This window comes from Crinia signifera, chromosome 6 (genome assembly GCF_055691185.1).
Source record: "Crinia signifera chromosome 6, ASM5569118v1, whole genome shotgun sequence".
Classification (NCBI taxonomy): domain Eukaryota; kingdom Metazoa; phylum Chordata; class Amphibia; order Anura; family Myobatrachidae; genus Crinia; species Crinia signifera.
In genome coordinates, this window is record NC_139222.1 from 196474489 (window position 1) to 196497393 (window position 22905).

At 42.7% G+C, this 22905-nt stretch overlaps 1 protein-coding gene across 33 annotated transcripts in view; it reads left to right on the forward strand.

Annotated features, from left to right (window-relative positions):
- Nucleotides 1–22905, forward strand: part of CAMK2G (calcium/calmodulin dependent protein kinase II gamma) — a 231439-nt gene that overhangs the window by 86647 nt on the left and 121887 nt on the right. For all 33 annotated transcript variants that reach the window (XM_083148536.1, XM_083148533.1, XM_083148534.1 and 30 more), the window contains exon 3: nucleotides 15488–15547. In XM_083148536.1, coding sequence (XP_083004662.1) covers nucleotides 15488–15547 — 60 coding nt within the window. The remainder of the gene's footprint in view (nucleotides 1–15487; nucleotides 15548–22905) is intronic.

A 22905-nucleotide genomic window follows, 5' to 3' on the forward strand; every position in this document is an offset into this window, starting at 1 on the left:
GAAGTTCTAATATGTTGAGCATTAAGAGATTTGCACATTATAAACATGGCACAGCACATATATGCCCTACTCACATTTGGGATAGCTTAAGAAGGACTCCGTTGCTGTCTTTTACCTCTGTGCCTTACTTCATTAGTGTGCATAGGCACCTGTACAACATGCGCACTGGGCTCTTGCTATCTGGTATGTTTTAGATACCACCAGGACTAGACTGATACTGACAAGCAGCCCTGGCATGCAAAAAACGCCGGCCACATTTATATGTGCAGCTGAAGCCAAAGAATATTGTCTGGGTTTAAAGCAGTTACAGAGCGTACCATAACTCACAGATTGTCTGTCAGGTGTAAAGTGTGAGTAGTGTTTGTTATAGGGCCAACATTTCAGGGCATAGTGATGCGTGGCCCTGTACGTTACCATTTACCGTCCTATTAATATTCAGCATGCTGGATAAATCTAGTTAATCGCCGGTCAGGGACAGTTTTCTCACCAGAGATGCAGCTCTGTCACGTTGCTGTGTGCTCAGCGATCTTGGTGAGGGATCTAGCATAGCTCAGAACAATGAGCAAATCTCCCTATGTGTAGGCCCCCTTAACTCATGGCCTAAAAGGGGCAGAGCTATGGGGAGACTGCTCGGGGCCTTGGGTAAAGGGACAGGGGCATAACGCTGCGACCTCCGGTTTGATCATCTTTGGGGGTGTGCCCAGCGCTCTCTTAGTGACTGAGCAGCCCCCAGTCCCCTCCCTCTTCCCTGCACTGAAGAGATGCCAAAAGCAAAAGTTGATCACAGGTTGATAAAGAGGCTGGGCTGATGTTGGTTGACACCCAGTGTAAATGGATTTCAATATTGTTGTAAAGTTGCATATGGCAAAACAGGCTTGTCGTCTTATTTACATATTCATTACTTAACAAACTTATCATGGATAAACATTACTTTCTAAACTTACAACCGATAGCTAAAAGCAAAATGACCTATGTTTGTTCTTATCACCTCACCCTTCGGCTAGCAGCTGTTATTATATGTATAACTTCCTTCTCCACAACTGCTGGTGAATATGCTAACAGACATTTGGCATAACCATGTTCCTCTGTATCAGAGGGATGAGTTCAGCTTCCTGGCGATCATTCGTACTTTGTGCAACCAAATGTCAGGGATTGACAGTCTGATTATTTTGGGGAACCGCAATTACCTCTTTCTGGAAGCTTGTCGCTGCAATTTAAGGGGAGGGAGGAGAGGTATGGGTCATAGGGTCAACAGCACAAAGGTCGACATGCATTGCATTGACCACTGAAGGTCGACACCAACCAAGGTCGACACACGGGCTTAGGTCAACATGTCATTAGGTTGACACAAGCATTGGGCTAGGTCGACATGAGGTTTTTAAAGTCTTTTGTCCCTAATGTCGACACAGTAGACATGGACACTAAAAAAGTGCACTGCGTCCCCTCGTATGTCTTGCTGCGCTCTCCGTGCTTGGGGTTTGGCGCACTCGTTTATTCTCCCACCAGGCCCTAAGTCTCAAAAAAGTGAAAAGCGAAAAACCCCATGTTGACCTTTTGACTGTCGACCTAATGCATGTTGACATAATGACATGTCGACCTTCCTGTGTATTATAGAAATCCTAACCATGAAGATAGTGTAGGTCAGGGGTTCCCAATCTTTTTTGACTCACGGCACCCTAGAGTATCAAAAACATTTTCACGGCACCCCTAGGCCAAATATTTATTTATTAGATTGGGTTTATATGTGATTCTTAGGGTCAGTTATTTGGTAAAGGCCAGGATTTGCTTCTGTTTATACACATTTTATAATTGGCAGCCACCAGCACTTGTTTTGCTTATAAATAATTAGCCATTAATAATTTGTATTGGTCCTGGATCACCAACCCAGGGCACCCCTGCAAGTGTCCTGAGGCACCCCAGGGAGCCACGGCACACAGTTTGGGAAACACTGGTGTAGGTCATGAGTATCCTTTTTTTAAAGACAACAAAGCAAAAAATAGTTATTAAATATATAAAATGTGTAGTAATGTCAAGAAATATGTTGACAAAACATTTCATACCATGCCAGATAGTGAGAGTGAGGTACTAATGGCAACATGTGGTTAAAACCCCCATACGGTATGTATGAGCTCCAGAAACTTTGTGGCGCCTCTATGCGATAGGCAACACGCTGCCTCATAGACGCCTATGGTATTCTTCTCACATATTGTAGTTCCCAGTGGAGATCTAGTAGGATCTCTCAGTTTCCCCCTGATGGACCTGTGTGCAGAAGGACTCCTGGCTCATAAACCCAGAAGTCCTGATATTGCAGTGGCCATCTCTTATCGGAAGAGCTTTCCTTCATGCACATTTGCTATGCATGCAGTAAGTGGTGGAAATACCTATGCAAAATGCGATGCTTGATGCATGCCACCCTCATATATTTATATTAGCTCATTCATTAGAGGGTGCACACAGTAAGCTATGCACTAGTTTTCTATTATAGAAGCAAAATCGGTACTTGTGTATTATCACGGCGCCCACGAAATCGGCCGCAAATCGCATGCAAAAATCGGATGCGATTTTGCGGTCGATTTCCGGCCGATTTTCGTCCGATTTTTCACTTTTTCCGGCTGATTTGCATGCTGTTCCATCATTGCACACCTTGCACACCCCCGATTTCCATCGTAGTGCATCGCATGCAATATAGTGGCATGTGATGCATGCCATGCGATGCATATGAAGCGATTCGATTTGTAATTGTACAATCACGCTGATGGGTGCTTACAATGTTAAATGCCCCCCTCCCCCCATTGTCAACCCCAACCCAACTATCAATGCCAAAGCGTGGCGAGCGCAGCGGTACGCGTCCTTTTGACCTTTTCATACCCCCACTATCCACGTCGGCGTGGAGTTGATTTTAGATAGTGTGGCGAGCCCCGCGATGGGACGCGGTATACATGTAAAGTAATCCGCGTCCGCTCGCCACGCTTCGGGCTTGGTGACTCGCTGCGCTCGCCACACTATCTACAATCAACTCCACGCCGACGTGGATAGTGGGTGTGTGAAAAGGTCGGAGGATGCGTACCGCCGCTCCTCGTGGGTTCGCTGCGCTCACCACGCTTCGGGTTGGCGTTGATAGTGGGGGTGGCGTTAACAATGGGGGTGCATTTACCATTGCGAATCACATCTTATCGCATGCCACTTGCTGGCATGCGTTGCTATGAGATATTTAATTGTACAGTCAGGGGCATTTTCCCGAAAATCACATCGCATACCATCACATAGTACCTGGGGGTGTGCAAGGATGGAATAACATGCAAATCGTCAGGAAATGACCGAAAATCTGCAAAAAATCGGATACAAATCGGCCGCAAAATCGCATCGCAGATCAAATTGGCCAAAAAAAATCGGCTGCAAATTGGCCGATAAATCGGATGCGATATCGTATGCGATTTAGATGAAATCGGGCGCCGTGATAATACACAAGTACCGCAAAATCAAATCGAATCAAAATCGAATGCTTTTAGCAGCATTTGATGCAGATTCAATCCCAATGCGCGTTCATGTATAGTGGAAATCGAAAAGAAAAATAATCTTGCCTGGCAAGACTATATAGTAGAAATCAAACGGCATATCAAAATCAAATCGAATGCCAGATCTAACCCGTGTGCACAAACCTTTTGCTTTTGAGGTTTGGTGACCATTCTGAAGTTTGATACTTATTTGTTACTTCATCATTATTATTATTATTATTATTATTATTATTATTGTTCCTCTTATAGACGACTAATCCATACTACAGGATCCAGTAAATCTAGGTTATATACTGTAGTAATATAGAGAAACATCAGCTGGAGTCAGGGCCGCGCTTGGGACTCAGATCCCGAAGCACAGGCTTCTTCAATGCAAGATGCTAGCACCAATTAAGCTGCTGCACCCGCTTTTGAGCCAATCAGAGCTCGTGTACCATTAGCCAATCAGAGCAGCTGCCGGTACACGAGCTCTGATTGGCTCACCAGCAGGTGCTGCATTTTAATTGTCCACCGGCGTCCTGCATTGAAGAAGCCACTCCACAGTGCCCAGCATGGCTGCTTCTGTCCCAGGAAGGTCAGACTACTGTGCAAGCGCAAAAGGGGGGTGGGGGGTGGGGGTGGTCTGGAAATCAGTCCTGGGCCCCAAAATTCCTAGTGGCAGCCCTGGCTGGAGTACACAATTATCTGAAGAGAATATTAATGCTGCAGCTTAAACTAGGTAAATTATACTGTAAATGTTGGTCGCATTTCATACAAAGACACTTTCTACAGTTGGGTTTGATTTAGTGTTTTCCCAATAATGCAGAAGCTATAGATTTCTTTTAATAGGCTATGCGGGGATCCTTTGCGCACTGCCTGCGCTCTGACTGACTAATCAATGGATTTATTGTCCAATAACATTGAAAGATTGCTTTGCCTCTGTAATGGAGATACATTTTATTTAATGTATTTGATGCTTAAAACAAAAAAATAGGCTGCAAACACCAATTGTCTCACACTGTTCTCCTGGTCAGATGCAATGAAATATGAATTCTTTAGGGCTGTTCTAAGTGCCTGTTATGCCAGAGGCAAGACAAAGTAATTAGGAATGTAACCTAGCCACTATAAGGGGCATTTTCCTAATGCCATCTGCCTGTTTTTGGGTGGATAACAGAATGTATTGAGATCTCACCTCCTGTAACAAGAGGTGGATCATATTTCAAAGCTTTTTGTACCATATGAGCTGGGCTGGCTTCCTCACCTTGTATTATGGAAACTGCATCCCAGGAAACAAGCTGCTACTGCACATTTCCATTTACCAATAAATCCCCTGACACAAACTGCTGTTAAAAACTGTCAACTGGAGGAAAATCGTCATTTATAGTGTAATATAGGATGACAAGGACCTGACTGCCTCATTGGAAGTGATGACTTTGCCGGATCTGACATTGACAATGTTTCTGATCACTTTTTTTCTTGATCTTATTGAAACGTCACTGAGTACAGTTATTTGACATCTTCACTGCTTTGACCAATAACAAGAAATCTTAAGAGGGGAAATCTTTTTCCTTGCTAAATAGATAGCCGTTTCTTTGTTTCTCCATCAAGTCTTCTTCTCATTGGTAAAAATGGTGTATGATAAGCTGGTGTAGGTGGATAGGTTCTTATTGTATGTGACAGAAATAAATGTTGTGTGATACTGATCTTCGTAATGGGATTGTGCCAATGACAGTCGCCTCTCGCCTATCCCATGCACATATCCCTTCACTGTAACAAGCTTGCTTGCTTTATTTGACTCTCCCCGACCTTGTCCATCAAAGTGTACCCTTCCACATTACCAAATACCGAGGCTGCTCTCCTCATCAGCCACCTTCATGTCTTGGTCATCCCTATCATCCTACCTACCTTCAGGCCTCCTTGCCAGTACCTAATGTCACCTGTCTGTCTCCCCTCCTTTGAAATTGTAAGCTTTTCGGAGCAAGGTATCCCCCCCCCCCCCCCACTCCACCAAAATATATATATTTTTAACTCAATGGAAGGTTCTCAAAACCTCTTCTTACTCTCCTTTTTTTTAACTACTAGTTGTTTTTTAGCTTAACGTTTGACCTATTCTCTTTAAGCCATGTGCATTAATTAAGCATCAGCTGCGTTTTAGTGTAAATAAAGTTGAAAGAAATTGCATAGAAGACTGGAAACTAGAGGCTGACAGTAGGTGGGATGAGTGCAAATCGCAGTGATAGAGGATATCCAATTATCTGGGATAAAACCTTGGGAACTTAAAAAAAATGTAACTTTAAATTTTTTTTTTTTAAACGTGGTATTTAATCAAACCTGAGAAATCAAGAGTTGTCACCATAGGATAAGAAGGTTAATGTATGTAGACGTACAGTGTATTTGCTTATTGTAATACCTAAAAACATATACAGGGGTGTGACACAATGACGATGTTTGTATAGTTGAGCATTGGTGGTGTGTCTGTTACTGTATGTGAAGGAGCTGGAATTAGGTGTCCTTTGGTTTATACATTCAGACACACGCTAGTACACAAGGGGAAGGAAGGCTGGTGCTATCCTTTTCATATTATTGCACCTAAAACTCCGGCAACAGATGTGAGGGGTGGGCTCAGCAGCGCCCACCTATCAATCAACCCCACAGTATGGTGAACTAGTTAGTAGAACATTTTTGAAGACCGACAAATAGATACGGATAATGGCGTAGATATGTGTTGCTGCAGTATAATCAGCTATTAAGCTTTGCACTGTGTTCTAAGCAAAGTCCAAAGGAGATCTGCTTCTTATACTGTACCATTCCTACAGTAGCTCTACAACCATATTTCTTAGCTTCCTCTTTTAGTGCTAGCTCAGCAGTAATGCCACCATTTGGTTCTGATTAGCATAATTGATTCAAATGTATTCCTCACTTTATGCATAAGGTCGGTATTCAGCCTCAATGCCCTTATGCAGCAATAACTGTAGGAATACAACTACCGTAAGGACAAAATCTTTACAATATTCACTGCAATATCTTTTCTGTCAGTAACCAATGTTTCTGTGCTATGATATGCTGTAAGAGGCACAGTGAGCAAAAGCATCAGGGCATTGCAGTGCTCCCTCTTCTCTTCTGTGCACAGACTTTCAGAAGGCCATAGCACAACCATTTCCCAGTGCCTCATGAACATTAGTAATCCGTAAATAAGTTCCCACAAATATTGATCAATACAATTCTTCAACCTTATATAGAGTGGACAGGTTGCCCTTAGTAACCAATTCACTTCTCCTAATAATTTATGTGCCTGAAAGATGTTAGGTAAAAGCTGATTGGTTGGTATGGGCAACATCTCTGATAGTCTAATACTTTGGAAAGTTTAATAAATGTCCACCTTTAACTTTACGAAATGACACCTCTAGGCAAAACACATAAGTGAAAGAGAAGCAGATCTGTTTGCACAAATGGTACTTGTGTAGTATCACTGCTCCCACAATGGGCATCGTACAGGGAAAAATCGCATGCGATGCCATTTTTCACAAAAATCATGGACATGTGTTAAAATCATGTAAAATGCACCCCAAATGTCATTTTTCACACTGTACCACCCCCACTATTAACGCCAACCCGAAGCGTGGCAAGCGCAGCAAGCCCGCGAGGGGCGGCGGTACGCGTCCTACGACCTTTTCATACCCCCACTATCCACATCGGCGTGGAGATGAGAATAGAAAGTGTGGCGAGCGCAGCGAGCCACCGAGCCCGAAGCGTGGTGAGTGCACATGGATACCTGTGAAGCCCACGAGGGGACACAGATACCTGTGAAGGTATCCGCGTCCCCTCGCGGGGCTCGCTGCGCTCGCCATGCTTTGGGCTTGGTGGCTCGCTGCGCTCGCCACACTTTCTATTCTCAACTCCACGCCGACGTGGATAGTGGGGGTATGAAAAGGTCGTAGGACGCGTACCGCCACCCCTCGCGGGCTCGCCACGCTTCGGGTTGGCGTTGATAGTGGGGGTGGTACAGTGTGAAAAATGACATTTGGGGTGCATTTCACATGCTTGCTACTAATTTAAATGCATTTGGATGCATTTGTGATCAAAATCGCATGCCATCGCAGCGCATCGCATCGCGTGGCATCGTATGGCATGCGATTTTTCTCACAAATGCATAAAAACCCCGCAAAAATCGCATCGCATGCCACTACATATTCACACTGAAAACGGATCAGCCCTGTCTTTCCTTGCTGGTGTCATTAAAAATGGACCTTTGGGCTGTTTGAGATGAGGTCACAAGAAAGGGAAAAGGGAGGGGGTGGGTTCTGCTCCCAGCATTGCAGCAAAGATGGCAGACGGAGTAGCTGTGTTGCAGTTTGTGCTGTACTTTTCAGCAATTTGGGGTCAGCCAGAGTGGAACACACTGCACAGGCAGTGTGTGCTGCAGCAGATGAGGCTGTGGAGTGTGCTTGTAGCGTGGTAGCGCGGTAACGCTGCTGCTGCGCTGCTACATGTGCCCTGTGCGGGTCTTCAGCAGATGACATCATCTGCCAGAGCCGCAGAAGCTCCAATCAGCTCTTCGTGCCCCTCTACCCACCAAATAACCCGGATAATGGCCATTTACACTACCCTGAGCCCCGGTAAGCCCCGTGTCCGACCCTGAACATTTTGCCGGGTCAGATTCCCGGGGAACAGTACCCGTGTTATTTTTTTTTAAGCCCATTTACACCATGCCCTGCCCCGGACTGGAGCGGCAATATCCCGGGTCCAAACTCTGGTGTAAAAGGGGTATTATTAGAGCAGATCTTTAAGGCTGTGTATACATGTTTCCCAAATCTCCTAGCTGGTGAACAGCTGTAGTCATTACTAACTGTCACATTTTCAACCATCCTGCATTCATTCCTACTATACATCCACAGGTTCTCTGAAAAACATGAACTGTTGGTAGATCTTGAGGACAGGTTTGGCCACCCCTGCACTAGAGCGATGGGCAGTTATTGGTTGGGTTGAACTAACTTTGGCCTGGACTATTCTAGATTGCCTTTATACACAAGACAATGTAATAAAGGGTGAAGTAACGTCTTGTTCTGTCCTATCTTAAGGTCCATACGCACTGGGTGATTTTGCCCAGCGTGTATGCAGACGGATGATGGGGGGAAAATGGTTGGGCTGGAAAAAAATGTATGCACAGAGTGATTTTTGCCTGTCTTAGCGATTCCCCTTAGAATGTGCTTATTTATACAGTGGTTTTATCTTTATTCTAATATTGTAAGCTTGTGTTTGCTATGTGTAATAGATCCTTATACTCTCTTTGTCTGGAACTTTTATTAATAAATGAAAACTTGGCAAAACTTGGCAAGTATTGTTGCCATAGTTTGTTCAGTAATTTGTTCAGATTTCCCAAGTACAACTGAGCCCTGGACAACGTGCGGTTCTTTGGCTATACAGCCAAATTGACCTGCATGTTCAGACTGGAGGGTCATTAATAATGCGTGGGAGCTTGCATTGTTTACTACATTGAGCAAACAAACTACTCATTTAAAAAAAAAAAATTCTCTCAGAAGTTTCCTTCTGAGCATTTTCTTTAAAAAATATTAGGTAGTGTGTATGGAGCTATACAGTTGTTGTAAAATGTGTTATCACTAATTTCTAATCTTGTAGAGTGCCCAGCCATTGTGCATGCCATATTTGCAGTATAGAGAATAGATTTCCTGCAGAAACAGGAAGCTCCATATTAGTGACCTGGTCATCTGTGTGTGTGCTCATAGTCCCATAATGTCAGCAACCAAGTGTATCCATTATGTCTTCTAAAACACAGCTGCATCTCATTACCTTTCTCACAACAGCTTGGCTAACCTTTTTATGTTTAGTATTCTTCCATTTTACAAATAGTCTTTCGGACAAGGGAATTGTATGAATGAGAACATGTTTTCAAAAAAGCACATGACATGGGAGGAGAGGTGTGAACAGATCATCTCCTAGTCAGTAAGGCATACATAGTGGAACTTATAGTACAAGGTTAGCGTGACTTATTTAGGAGTCATTTTACACTGAGCATGTACTAGCTGGCTTCCACGATTACGAAAGTGCTTGTTATTGGCGGGTACCTAAGAATAGCAACTTATTTTGCTCTATTCTGGCTACAGAAGATTTAATTTCTCTGCAAAAGTGCAAAAAAGAAAAAAAACTAGACTATTTATGTATTTTTTCTACATATAATTCATGAGAAATTCTTTTATAGCAGTTATGGGCAATAGGTGTCCCAGACGGATTCAGTACGAAATCCCGGTGGTCGAAATACCGATGCCAGAATCCCGACCAATGAAATATCGACAAGGGGGCCGTGGATCGCCCCTCCTTGCGGGCTCGCTGCGCTTGCCACGCAGCGGGCCCGGTCGACACCCTTTGAGAGAGAAATTGCCGGCATTGCGGCGGTCGGGATTACGGCGTTGGGATTCCAACCGCTGGGATTTTGGCTCCATCCGTCCCAGACCCTTAAGTGCATGTTTATAGTAAGTCTGAGTAAATGTAGACCTAAACATTCCTAAAGCTTAATTGTTTTGCACTGATAACGATTCATGCTTTACTGATAAATGTAATGTCCCTTTTAGTTGCATTTAAAAGACTGAAGTCGTCTTTTAAATGGTAGTACCCATTACATAGATATAGAGATAATATTTATTGGTCCTCTTCCTAGTTATTCTAAGGTCGGTCACATGGGGAGTTCAGTTTTGGACATAAACGCAAAATGGCCAATTGCTTCTGCGAATAAAAAGGTGTGAGGTAAATCGTGTGATGGCGTCACTAGCGTATATGGCCAATATGTTTGCAGCAATGCTTGGATGCTTTTCACTTTGAATTTAATTTCCCCTAGAGTCTGACAATTATGTATATCGCACATGCCGGTCTGGTCCACTATAGATCGTTTTGTTTGGACTGTTTTTAAAACACAAATTGTGCTTGCATTGTGACCCAATACTTGCTGGCAAAGTGAAGGTGCTACACTCTTAAAGAGCCTAGGTTTACATGTGAGAGCGCTGTAAAATATCTTCTAGCCATATAGCATAAGGGCGGAGTTTAGTTCAGAGGCTGTATAAAACTAGGCTGAGAAATAGCAGGCTTGTCTGTTCCTTATGGTTCCGATGGACTGGGACTACAGCAGGTTCAAGGCTAATGTAATTTATGCATCATTACTGTCATTATCCATACTTACCTACATGTTTGCCTGGTAGCCAGTGTGGTTGTGTAAGTATATCTGATTATTACAGTTTAGCAGGTCTAACAATTGTCGGTAACAAGTGAAAAATAGCATATCCATTACTACAGGAATTTGCCATGGCAGCAAACAAGGGCGATCTCTGGACATGAGGCTGAGAAGTGACACCAGCGTTATTTGACACGTGAATGTCGTTTCACGCCCTGCTCTGGACAAGTGTGGAGAACCTTCAGGTTCAAGCTGAGGTGGTGTTATACCCCTAATGGGACAGCCTGTTTTGTTGCCATGACAACCAAATGGTGTCACCCTCCCTGTTCTGACCTTGGGTAGTCAGCTCCATTTACATGTACTGTGTGACACCACACCTGCCTTATCCCTTAGCTAGTGCTCGGTGCTTTCTGCACAAGGAGGAGTTAATGTGAGACACATTTTTCATGCTTATTATTTGCCTTTATTGCGTCACTATTTTACCTCGATCGATGCTGTTAGAATTGATCTTCTGTTATTAGTTCCTGTTGAAGTCCTTCTGTAAGAAGAAACCAATTGAAATTACTAAAATGCTGATTTGGATCAAGCATATGCCAATAGTAGGAACTGTGTTTTTTCTTTTTTCTTTTTTTTTTGCCAATAATGATGTAACTGTTGGAATGGATCCTGGTGTCTGCAGTGTTAGCTATGGGTAAATTTAGCCATTGGATCATAAATGGGGATAGTACAGTATGTACACATTAATGATTTAGAAATTCCCTGCTACACCTGTTCACCTCAAATGTAGAGCAGGAACTGTATTTCTGGTCTTCATTATACCCCTTAATATTTCCCAGGTTATTGCACATGAACGCGCAACAACCCGGGAAATTGGTCAGTGTGAAAGGGTCCTGAAAGATGGTCCCAGTATTTCAATCCGGGTGTTGATGTTGACCCGGGACCATCGCGGGTCCAGGGGCAGTGTGAATGGGTAATCCGGGCTGGCGCTACCCAGGTCCCGTTTACTGTACTGTAAAGGCGCCGCTGGCAGATGCTGTCATCTCCCAGCGCCACCCCGGCCCCACCTCCCGATCACGTCACTGCCCGGCGACAGCTGACAGCTGTCACCCAACCAGGGTTGCATAAAGTCACTGCTTTCTTTCTTATTTGATATTCGCTACATTGTCAAAAAATTCTAATAGATAATTTGATAATACATGAATCTTATATAATAAAAAGCTTACACTGCTCCCCACCTCTAGGAGGGGGGAGGGGGGTTTGGGAGTGTTTTACGCTCCGGGAAATAGATGACGCAGGTGGAGCAATAAAAGTAAATGGAATTGAGACGAGAGCGCAGATCCAATTGAATTAAAAAATACAGAACTTAACTGACATATACTGTACACTGATGATTATTTTAGTGTTGATTTTAGACTTTTTTTTTTTACATTTATTTTATTTGTCGCTATACAGTTTGCCGATACTATGCCCGATTCTGCTCTTTATATGGAGCAATAAAAGTGTTGCTTTATTTGGCACTGAGCAACCGCTGGCACTGACATTGCAATTATTTTGCTCTGCTTTTTGAGGGGGCGGGAAAAGGGATCTATAATGTTTTATTTGCCAAATAAAATGTGTTTATTGTATTACTGTGATCCTGGAAATACCTTTATTTCAGTAGTCGTTTTCTGACCTTTTTATGGTTTTAAAGTGTATTTCTGGTGCGGAAGGGCAACTTGCTTCGATAATGTCTGCGCAACATGTAGTGACGCTTGCAATAAGTAAGGTGCCCACAGCATGGTTGCATAGGTTTTGTTTGTTAATGCTGAGAACTTATGCCTGCAGAGAAGATAACACCCAATGGAGTGTGGTGCTAGAGAGGGTTTCCCAGACAATACCATGACTGCATGGTAGTGTCTCTTACCCACAGCAGCCAATCGAAACAATATTGCTCCTCGGTGGATCTTCTAAAATAAAGGTCATCTATATTTGTAGACCTAATATATTTAATGGAATTTTGGAAGGGAAGTAATCCTTCACATTTAAGAATGTTGCTACCAGTTATCTACATTTTAGAATTAAGCCTTATTATTATTATTATTATTATTATTATTATTATTATTATTATCATTATCATCATCCTTTATTTCTATGGCGCCACAAGGGATATGCAGCGCCCAATGACAGAGTAAATAAACAAATAGGCAAAACAAGAACGCAGTGAGTTACAATTCAAGACAATGTAGGACAAATACACGGTATATAAACTTAATCTGCGCACCCATGGTAAGATTTTTTTTAAACTATATGGCCATTTTTGGAGCAACCAATCTTTTAAACTCTTTCCATGTGTGGGCATTATCATGATCCAATGCGGGCATCCTGCCAGTCATTCATTTACTCGCTGATCCATTCAGCAGGCGGAAAGATGAATGACCTGTCTTGCACGATTTGGCACACATTGCTCCATGTGTAGGCATAATGGATGTTGTGCCAATGACTTTATTATATTCAGTTGTCGATTGACCCATCTAACCCTCTGATCATTTACTCAATCCTTCTGTGTGTGTGAGTGTGTGTATGTACATTATATTGTTTGGAAAGGAGTGTTCTGGATTGCAAGGGAAATTGTATAAGACTTTGGATTGTTCATTCAAGCCTCATACATACTCAAAGAGCCCCTACCGACTCCGATATTAGCAGAGGTGGGGTGTGAGCATCGGCAAGTTCTGTCGACGGCCAGGCTTCTACATGGCTGTCTTTAACAAGGACCTCTCTCGCCTGAACATGTAGGACGAGGGAGGGGGGGCGTTAGAGATGTGTGGGAGCACACATCGTAATCGATATAGTGAACAATATCGCTCAGAAAGCCCAGAGTTAAGTGAGTATGGGACTTAACTCTATATGGGTCTGTCAAAAAACACTGAAATAAGTACAGCAAAACGTGCGATTTGATGCTGTTGGAAGGAGTATAGATTAGAAGATAGTTTAATTAAATGTTGGAAAAGCACATAAGGGAAAAGGGCCCTGCTCGTGAGAACTTACATTCCTGGATATTAAGGCTAATGGGGGCAACAAAGAAGGTGGACTTTTTCCACTCATGAAGCCTCAGCGCAAGTTACCCAAGTTTAATGATTAATATCATTACCCAGGTTAATTACATGAAAAACTAGTGTACTTCAGAGCTAATGACAGGTAATCAACATAGTTTCTTATGGCTCTGTCGGGTTAATGTAGACTTTTATCATAGCTGTAATCCTGTTTGTAACACTTCAATAAAGAAATTTGTTATGTATAAACGTATTTATCCTACACTTCACAGTGATATCGCATTTTCTACTGCATGGAGCCATTAGAACAGCAGTAGGTTCATTGTCCTCTTTGAGCTGCCTTTTGCTTAATTGTAGCTTATAGCTGCTTGGATTTAAATGGTATTAGTAGCAATTTTCTGCCTTAACTAGACACTCTTAACACATACAGTAACAAACCTATACTTTTTTGTAAAACTAATATTTTTTAATTTAGTTTTCTTCTTGCTTGTATTTTGGAGTTTGTGAGATTATAACCTTTTCTTCATATGACTGTATTGTGTACAGTTCTGTTGTCCCTGGCTAATCCTGAAGTGAGGAAATGATAGGAATGTATGGATGACCTCCTACATTTTACCCGCCTGTTGCTCAACGACATCTTCTATGATAACGGTCTGTTGCTGGAAAATAGGTTTCCTATGTTTAATGCTTTGTTCAATGGTGCTGCAGTATGTGTTGCAAGTGTCCTTCAAAGCGGTTTATGTGCTGGTGTTTTATTCTTTGGATTTAAATGTCTAAATTGAGATGCAGAATTGTTTTGGGGTGTAGGCCGCTTACCATATACTCTACTCTACCTCTAGAAGACTGTTAGCTCTGAGGAACAGGGACCTCTGTTCCCACGGTCACATGTCTACACCTTCTTCATTAGCATCTGGTGTACTGTTCTGTTTCTGTGCAATCTGCTACCATTTGTAACCCTGGGGCTGCTATTGGGTCTTTATAATCCTATACATAATATGGTGTGTGTTTGTATGTAAATATATAACTTCTGTGTTATCTGTTATTATACTGAAAAATGCTGTAACCTATATTAAGGTACTACACTGCTTCCCAGTGTCTTTTACATGGTAACACAAACTCTTAAATAATTTCCCGGGATGTTGGCATCTCAGTGAACACACAAGAAAACATAACATTTTAGATATCTGCTTCCATTGAACTCTGTTGTAGTGTGATAATAATTAAAACATCATTATAGTGCAGTAACATTATCTATGCATCATACCAACCTGGCTTCATAGGCGCTTCATGTGATGTAAAATCGTTATAAAGCGCAGTAATTTTCTGTGCAGCGCAGCCAGATTAAAGACTACTAATATCCGATACCAGAACCTTCCCTGTATTATCTGCATTTTCACTGCTTGTGTAATGGATTAGTAAGCTTGCTTTATTGATTTACAATGGTAATACGTAATAAGCTAATCCTATTATTGGTAAACTGTTATATTCCTTTATGACTTCAAATATTGTTCTACCTTGGCACCAATACCTGACCAGATTTTGGCGCAAAATGTACTTATATGGCAAGCGTTTGACCCCAAAACATTCTGTAACCGTAATTTATATACTGGATTGATGTTATATGCATTTGCACAAATCTTAGTTACTGTATTTAGCTTATTTTTAACTGTGTATATACATATGTTAGGGTATTTGTGCTACCTAGCATCTCTGTTAAAATAAACATTGGAATATTATTTAATATGAACAACTCACCAAGCCTGTTTCACCTTTCTCTTTTATAGACCACCAGAAGTTGGAGCGTGAGGCTCGAATTTGCCGGCTCCTAAAGCATCCCAATATTGGTAAGTGTCAGTGCTCTGCAGTGGCTTGTTTCTAACAGTGTCATCAGGGCCAACAAACCATGGCTAATGTGTTAGGGGTGACGAGTGGGAGCTGCTGGTTGACAAGTGTGTGATGTCTAATGCACATGGCTGATGTACTAATTAATTGAATGTAGTCCATCAGCTGCTCTATTGATATGTCCGCTTGGAATACAGCCAGATCATTTATTTCAAAAGCAAAAAAATATGTTTTTGCATAGGTTCATTAAATGCACTGCTTATGGTTAGTAACACCAGTCATCCTAACCACAGAGTATAGCATACATTAAAGAAAATGCACATCTCTTATACACTGTGATGATCTCCAGTATAAAATGTTTAGATGCGTAATGATAGGAAACCTCCAAAATCCTGTTTGCTGTGTCTCTATTATATCTCGCAAGAGGGTAACCCCAGACGTCCGGCCTCTGTAAATAAATACATCAATTATATACAGCTTAAAATTCTTAACATCTTAATAAATATATATATACACATCTGATACTAGAGTTAAATGGACAAGCTCTTCTTTAATGGTGTTAATAGTGTAAACAGTTGTGTTGTGGTGGTGCATTGCCGTAATCGTAGAGTCAGATTCCACGTATAATGACAGATGTCTCCTGTTCTGCTTGTAAGCTGGCTCCAGCAGCACTTCAGTGCTTATCTGCAGTATTGGCTGCACACAGGCAGCAGGGAGGAGGTTAGCACTAACAGAACACTACAGCTTTAACTGGGGCCGTGTTTGTTTGTAGCTTTGCCTATGAAACGTTGAAGTAGTCTGCTAGAGGAAGAAGGCATGCGATATGATTGTTTTGGCATGCTATTTCCCAGTCCTGTACATGATGGTGGTAATATTTGTAGGAGAGTAATCATTTCTGCCAAAATACATTCACATTGGCTTTCATGCTGATTGCCTGGCTTGTAGACTCAGACGTGACACAATGCGGTTACATTATGATGCCGGTCTTGCTTAGCATTGGCACCACTTTCAGAAATGCTTTTAATCCCTTCAGGAATGATGCATAGATGGTTCCACCATATGAGGGGGTGCTTGGAGGGCCTTTTACTTGTAACTGTGGGGTAGATGTATGATGCAGTGATAACGAAGAAGTGATGAGGTGCCTGGTACTTTATCACCGGCCAATCAGCTCTTAATTGTCCCTATTTAAACCCAGCCTGTATCTTAAGAGTCAGGAGCTGATTGGTTGGTGATAAAGTACCAGACACTTTATCACTTCTCCTTTATCACTGCTTTATACATCTTCCGCAGAGTGTTTTACAGGTTAGAGCAAGGAGGAGAGCAGTGCAGCTGGCAGAATGATGGAGATGGTTATAATGAAGAACTTGGCTTACAGTAGGTCTTGAATGATGTTTGGCAACGTAAAGGGACGTCATGCATTTATAATATAATAATATAATATTTTTTTTAATATATAATAATATAATATTTTTTTTTCATTATAAGCATCGTTTTAAAAACAATGTGTGTAATTGAATAATTTTATGGATTTATTGAATACATGCAGAATGCTTCCATTTTACAATAGTACGACCGACCCTGTTGCTCCTCCACCTAAATTTGAGTTTAGTGAGAGACCATTTGATCATCTAAATGTTTATGGTAGACAAATTCTTTTGGATTTGCTCCAAGCAAGTGTACAGACTATTGCACACTTGGAGCCCATTGTAAGCTGCTTGTAGCTTCCTATTGGATGTTGCTTAATAAATAAGAAAGAGCCAGTGTTAAAGTGTTAAAAATCTACATATCGCAAGCTCCCATTGTGAATGATGCCTCCGTTATTTCACTAGTCTGTGGCGTTTGGGAGCTTATATTGGTGCAGACCACAGAATGTTTTTATTTTATGTGCTCTATTGGGGACTTTACGCACCCTTCATCTTTAATTTAGAAGATATTGGGGTACTTGTGTACTAGCACGGCGCCCACGATAATTAGTCGCCTGATTTTTTTTATCACATCGCATGCCATACACCCGATGGCATGCGATGCGATTTTGACCCATATACAATATTAAATTGTATATGCACCCTAATGGGTGCTTACAATGCTTAAATGCACCCCCACGCCACCCCTCAAGTATAAACATGAACCCGAAGCGTGGCGAGCGCAGCGGTACGCTTCCTATGACCTTTTCATACCCCCACTATCCACGTCGGCGTGGAGTTGATTTTATAAAGTGTGGCGAGCGGACGCGGATGCCTGTGAAGCCCGCGAGGGGATGCGGATACCTGTGAAGGTATCCGCGGGGCTCACTGCGCTCGCCACGCTTCGGGCTCGGTGGCTCGCTGCGCTCGCTACACTTTATAGAATAAACTCCACGCCGATGTGGATAGTGAGGGTATGAAAAGGTCGTAGGACGCGTACCGCCGCCCCTCGGGGGCTCGATGCGCTCGCCATGCAGCGGGTTCATGTTTATACTTGGGGGGTGGCATGGGGGGTGCATTTAAGCATTGTAAGCACCCATTAGGGTGCTTATACAATTTATAATCGCATTGCATTGTATGGCATTGTATGCCATATACAATGCCATACAATTTTAAAATTGTATGAAATTGTAGAACATCGGCCGATATCGCATCGCATGCGATATGGTCTGCGATGCGATGAGTGCCGTGCTAGTACACAAGTACTGATATTGGGCCAGATGCACGAAGCTTCAAGAGTGAAAAAAACAGCCAATCATCTTCCATGTCACAGACTGTGAGCCAGATTCTCTAAGCTTCAAAAGTGATAAAATGGAGAGTGATAAACAGCCAGCCAATCAGCTACTGTCTGACATTTTTCAAACAGTCTGTGACATGGCAGGTAGGAGCTGATTGGCTGGCTGTTTATCACTCTCCATTTTATCACTTTTGAAGCTTAATGGATCTGGCCCTCTGTTTGAAAAATGTTATGCAGGAGCTGATTGGTTGGTTGTTTATTACTTTCCATTTTATCACTTTTGAATCTTAATGCATCTGGCCCATTTGATAGTAATGCAAGGCACATAATTGGCTGACTGACCACTGGACCCAGCGAGCGCCTAACTGATTCTGGTTAACCTGTAAACTTTCCAGTCGGTTACGTGATCTCAACTGGGCAGCAATTTAGATATGCCCACCCATTTGTGAAGTCAGGGTTCCTGTATTCTGTAGCATGAACAGTGCAATATATATCTGTGGAATACATTGTTCAGCGATGCATAAAGTTCACTTAATTCCAATGTACTTAAAAATATTTTGATCTTTGGCTGTACGGACATTATATCACAGAGTGTGTACCTAGCATTAGACTAGACTTCTATTTAAGGTACATTTTCTACAGTGTGGATTCACAAAAGTATAGGATGTTTCTCCGTAGCAATCCAACGAAATCTAGCTACGATTTCTAGACTGTATCAGATAAATGATATTCCGAATTAGTTTGGTTATCATAGTCCACAACTGCTCATTTGTAATATAGCTCAAATCATCTTACACCCGTGTGGAATATTTTGTGTAACGTGATCATTTATTCAATAATTGCTGCTGCCAGCTGCATATATCTGATTTTCCTGCATGTGCGCGATTGTTTTTCGAAGGCGCAATATCCACTATCTATAGGTTGTGTTAATACATGTGTTCATTATGAGAAAATACATTGTATTCTAGAACCATCCAGCCACCTTTTGATTTTATTAGACCGTTTGCCAAGCATACATGGAGAACTGGGATTGGCTCACACAGCTGCCATGATACCTAGATCATTTTTTTTTTTTTTTTTATCACTCTGCTGTCAAAACAGTCATTATGGATGTCACATTAATACACTGTGCAATTGACAGCTTTATTCTCATCCCATAGTTCTTTATGTCGTTGTAATTTCCCTATTTTTGTTCAAGGGATGGCCTCACCAGCCACAATTTTAAAACCTGTTATTGGCGTATGGCAGGGGTGTCCAAACGTTTTGCAAAGAGGGCCAGATATGGTGACGTGAAAATGTGTGGGGGCCGACCATTCAGCCTGACATTCTTTGAACCACTAATCACATCAGAATGGTCCCCCACTGTACCCCCATTCATTGTATGTCCCCCAGCGTGCCCCCTTTCACTGTATATTCCCCGCCTGACCCCCTTCTCTGTATTTCCCCCAGCCTGCCCCCATTCACTGCCCCTCCTTCGCTGTATGTACCCCATTCCCTGTATTCCCCTCACTCTGCCCCAATTCACTATGTCCCCCAGCCTGCCCACCCTTCTCTGAATGTACCACATACTGCCTCCCTTCACTGTATATTCCCCTGCAGGAGACAGATGCTTGGGCTTCCGACGCCGCCCTTCTCCGCATATTACAGGAGCAAGCTTCCCCTTTGCTGCTCCCCCCTCTCTGCACACTGCTGTCACTGATCGTGGTGGAGAGTGATATATAATTGCAGCAGCAGGAGTTGGACACATACTCATCTGAAAGACGCCAAACACGTCTCACAGTGGCAGCTGGCACCCCCTCACCAATGCAGACCGAAAGTCAGCAAGGTAAAGGTGCGCTCGCTTGGGTCCCACCTTTAGAGTCCTGTGCTGTGCGTCCCACGTCAGCCTCCAGCCGCCTGCTTCTGGCTGGAGGCTGCGGGCCGCTTGAAGTGACATCACGGGCCGCAATTGGCCCCCTGGCCGGACTTTTGACATGCCTGGCGTATGGGATGGTAGTAGGATTGTTAACTATGTCATGGTCTAAATTGTTTAATGCAGGGGTCCTCAAACTATTTTGCTCTGGGACCCCATCAGACAATAAAAATAATGACAGGACCCCAGCAAGTTACTACAGAAGGCCATCACATCACATGTGTGGTCAGCAGACAGCACATACATGGCAGCATTGTGGAGGCACAAAATGATGGGAGGAGTCTAATATAGCATTACCCATCACATCACATGTGTAGTCAGCAGACAGCACATACATGGCAGCATTGTGGAGGCACAAAATAATGGGAGGAGTCTAAAGTAACAGACAATTCAACAGATTTTTCAGACTCTTTGAATCACTGACTGAGATTAGAAAAGTCATCAGCCTGATGGTCAGCAACATGCAGTCGCGACCCCATGCTGAGAAGGTTGGGTCCCACATTGGGTTAGGACCCACAGTTTGAGAACCGCTGGTTTAATGTGTTATGCCATTTATGGCAGATGCAAATACATTCCTGGGCATGAGCAGTTGTGATGTATAGATTCACTTATGCCTAAGCATTACAATTCAGCAACCTTGTATATTTTATTGGGATATGGGTCTTTGGGTCGATCCAATTTAGGTAGACATGCATTGGGTCAACCATTGAAGGTCAACATGGCTAAGGTGGACAGTGTTGGAAGATCAACAGTCAAAAGGTCGACATGACTCTCACATTTTTGTCCCGAATGTTGACATGGGCACCGTCAGTGTACTGCGTTCCCTCGCATTGCTCACTGCACTCGACATGCTTTGGGCACGGTGCCTCGCTGCACTCGGCACACTAGAATATTCTCCCTCTGCACCCTAGTGGATGGTACAACATGAAATACCGCCTGTCGGCACATGTCACAAACCACATGTCAACCATTTGACTGTCGACCTGGTCATTGTTGACCTTAGCCATGTCAACTTATTTCAAGTGTTGACCTAAGGCCTGTCGACCCAATGCATGTCGAGCTAATGACCGTATCCCATTTTATTGTGCACCTGTATGATTTCCAAGGATAAATATTGGTGGTTGTGAGCTGTAGAAAAAAGGCAGAAGTGTCCGGACCATTTTCTGGGCATGTGTAATTTAGCCACTGCAAATTCATAGTCCGCAGGAGAAAGCCAAGGGTCTTATGTGAGACGCACCAAATTCAGACTTGATCGCACGGAAAGTTTATTCTCAAAATGGGCAAAACAATGTGCACTGCAGGTGGGGCAGATGTAATGTGCAGAGAGAGTTAAGGCCCACTCTGATTTCCCTTTTATTCCCCCGGCAGCTCCCCAGGAGCACTTACATCTGACTTGGTACTTGATGCACAATTTTTACATGCGATTTATCGCATGTAAAAATAACAAAGAAGGACTACCTGGGAGTTGCCAGAGGAGTTAAAGGAAAATCAGATGCAATACATCTGAGCTGCTAAAAATCAGCCACAATTTGCACCCAATTCCTGCAATTCAGATTTGTCTTATGTGCAGCAGGTCCAATCTCTGGATCAGATGCGCACAGGACCATGTATTGAATCAGATGTCAAACACATTTGATTTCGCCACTTTTCACCCGATTTCTCTGCCCGATCTGTCGGAATCGGATGAAAAGTAGCCAATTCGGACAAGTGTATGGCCAGCTACAGATTTTGGTGGTGCGTGTTGCAATCTAAATTGCAGTGTAAAAATAAAGCAGCCAGTATTTACCCGGCACAGAAACAAAATAACTCTCAAATCGAACTCTTTGCACATGTTGCATCTGCACCACTTGCAGTGCACATGGTTTTGCTCTTTTTGAGAACAAATTTATTCTTCGATCAGATCTGAATTAGGCCCTCAGTCTGAGAGTGGCTGACACTAATGCCCTGTACACATGGGGCAAGTTGAGCTTTGCTGAGCCACACGGAATTGCTCAGCACAGATCACTCAGCCCAGCAATGTATGCTGAGCTATCTGTCACTGCCCCTGTTCTCAATAGATCAAACCTCGGTGATAACTAGATATTTTAAGCATGCTTGAAATATCTAGCACGGCTATAGCGATGCGTGGGGTATCTCTATGGGGCGTGCACACACACACACAGCAATTTGTGCTTCATTTCTAAGCAATCTAGTCAGATTACGTAGAAATGGGGCTTACATCGTCCCGCGTATATCCCCCCTTAATCTTATTATCCGAAGTGCAGATTTTGTGCAAATTTTGAAACCAGCCAGTAAAGGGTGCGTGATCTGTTTCCAGCATTTAAATGCAGAATAAATGCTTTGTGCTGCAAATGTGTTAATAACCTAAACAAAATAAAAATATTTAGTAAAGAATGGAGAATGTATATATCTACATAAATTGCCAGTGTATCTAAAATGGTACATACATGTAAACAACTGTAGGCTATCTAATAGCTGAGATGAGCAGACTTTTATTTTGTAGCTGCAGTTTTGTCTTTTTAGTGAGCACAGAGAAAAGAAACTATGTGGGAGGACACATGTGCAATGTCAGATCACACCATACATATTTTGTTAGACCCAGTTGCTGTGGGAGGATGATAAGGTGCTCTAGTACTGCGGAGTGGATTCTATACTGTGGCTTTATTGCAAAGCAGAATGTGAAATATCAGCACCATACGAGCAAATGCCAATATCCGTTCTATAGTAGGGCCACCTTTTTTAGTTCTA